Genomic DNA, 1349 nt, shown 5'->3' with positions numbered 1-1349 from the left:
ACAATTTATTATTACGTCTTTCTCTTTTTGTTCTGGTTATATACTTCACCATCCTGATATTGCTCTAGATAAATGTATCATTATAACACCCTATTGTTGTGTTCAAGACGATTTATTATCATCAGATTTAAAAAAAATAAAAAAATTTTTCAGCAATGACGGGAACCTGAAAGACAGACAACTCTAAAGTGTTCTTTCTGTTTGGACATTAAGATCTAAATACCATGAGACCTAAAATGACAGACAGACAGACGAACGGATAGACAGACAGACAGACAAGGACGTAGCTAGCTAGATAGATAGATAGACAGACAGACAGACCGACAGACAGATAAATAGACAGACAGATAGACAGATAGACAGATAGACCAGTCACAAAAGTAATACTCACTCCTCCGAATCGTCCAGGCCTAAAGGATCAGGCACGAGGTAAGAGTTCCCAATGAGTGAGAAAAAGTTTGGTACAGCACTCACATCCATTCCATCCCGAGTCCTGTAGTCATCCTTCACCGAGTTGCAGTCTCCGCAGATACCGTCCAGTCCATCTGATTGAAAGAAGCGCAAATAAAAACTATTTCATCTCTTCAAAGGGAATTGAACTAATATCATTTACAACTAACGCGTGGCGTCGGTAGCTTAGTGGTTAGGTTACCGGACTCGTAATCGTGATATTGCGGGTTCGGGGGATCGAGCCTCATCTCGGTCCGACGTTGTGTCCCTGGGAAAGGCACTTTACACGAACTTCCCACTTGGCTCGGTCCTATCGGAGACGGATGTTACATGAGGAGGTCCCGCCTCTTAAATAACCTAATAGTGTTGATAGGGGCGTTAAACTCATACCATTTTCATTTCACACCCAACCCAAAGAGCCAAAAGCATGTAATTACAGCATGGGTTCGAGGAGAACTGACCATCAAAAACGGATCCCCGTCATTTTCCATTATCGCAAAGAGACTAATGTTTGAGTTCACAACATGTTCTTGAGCATTTTTCGAATACATGTACAGTTCTTTGAATATCTCATTGAAGACTACAGATTATCTTACGACTGGGATAAATAAGACAGAACAGTTGGTGTCTGATCTCATGGTCTTAGCAAGTAACTCAAAACGGCCAAAGATGTCAGACGGAACATAGGTTCGAGGCGAACTGAGTATAGCATTCGTAATCTGCTATTGTTGATGGTGCCGGATCAAGCACACGTCATGCACATACACTCATACATTATGCACCGCCCTACACTCTCGTATACATAATAATATTATACATATGGTACTCACATATTATATTATCATTATTATTATTATACGCACATGCTTCTTCTACACACACACACACACACACACACA

At 40.8% G+C, this 1349-nt stretch overlaps 1 protein-coding gene across 1 annotated transcript in view; it reads right to left on the bottom strand.

Moving 5' to 3' along the window:
• LOC118478100 (zonadhesin-like) overlaps positions 1–1349 on the bottom strand; it is a gene marked incomplete in the record, with an annotated part of 9382 nt that overhangs the window by 3447 nt on the left and 4586 nt on the right. The window contains 1 exon segment of the mRNA XM_035971047.1: positions 392–545. Coding sequence (XP_035826940.1) covers positions 392–545 — 154 coding nt within the window.

Source organism: Aplysia californica, unplaced genomic scaffold (assembly GCF_000002075.1).
Source record: "Aplysia californica isolate F4 #8 unplaced genomic scaffold, AplCal3.0 scaffold00366, whole genome shotgun sequence".
Taxonomy (NCBI): Eukaryota; Metazoa; Mollusca; class Gastropoda; order Aplysiida; family Aplysiidae; genus Aplysia; species Aplysia californica.
Note: the sequence above shows the minus strand (reverse complement) of the source record. Positions and strands in the feature narration are given on the sequence as shown.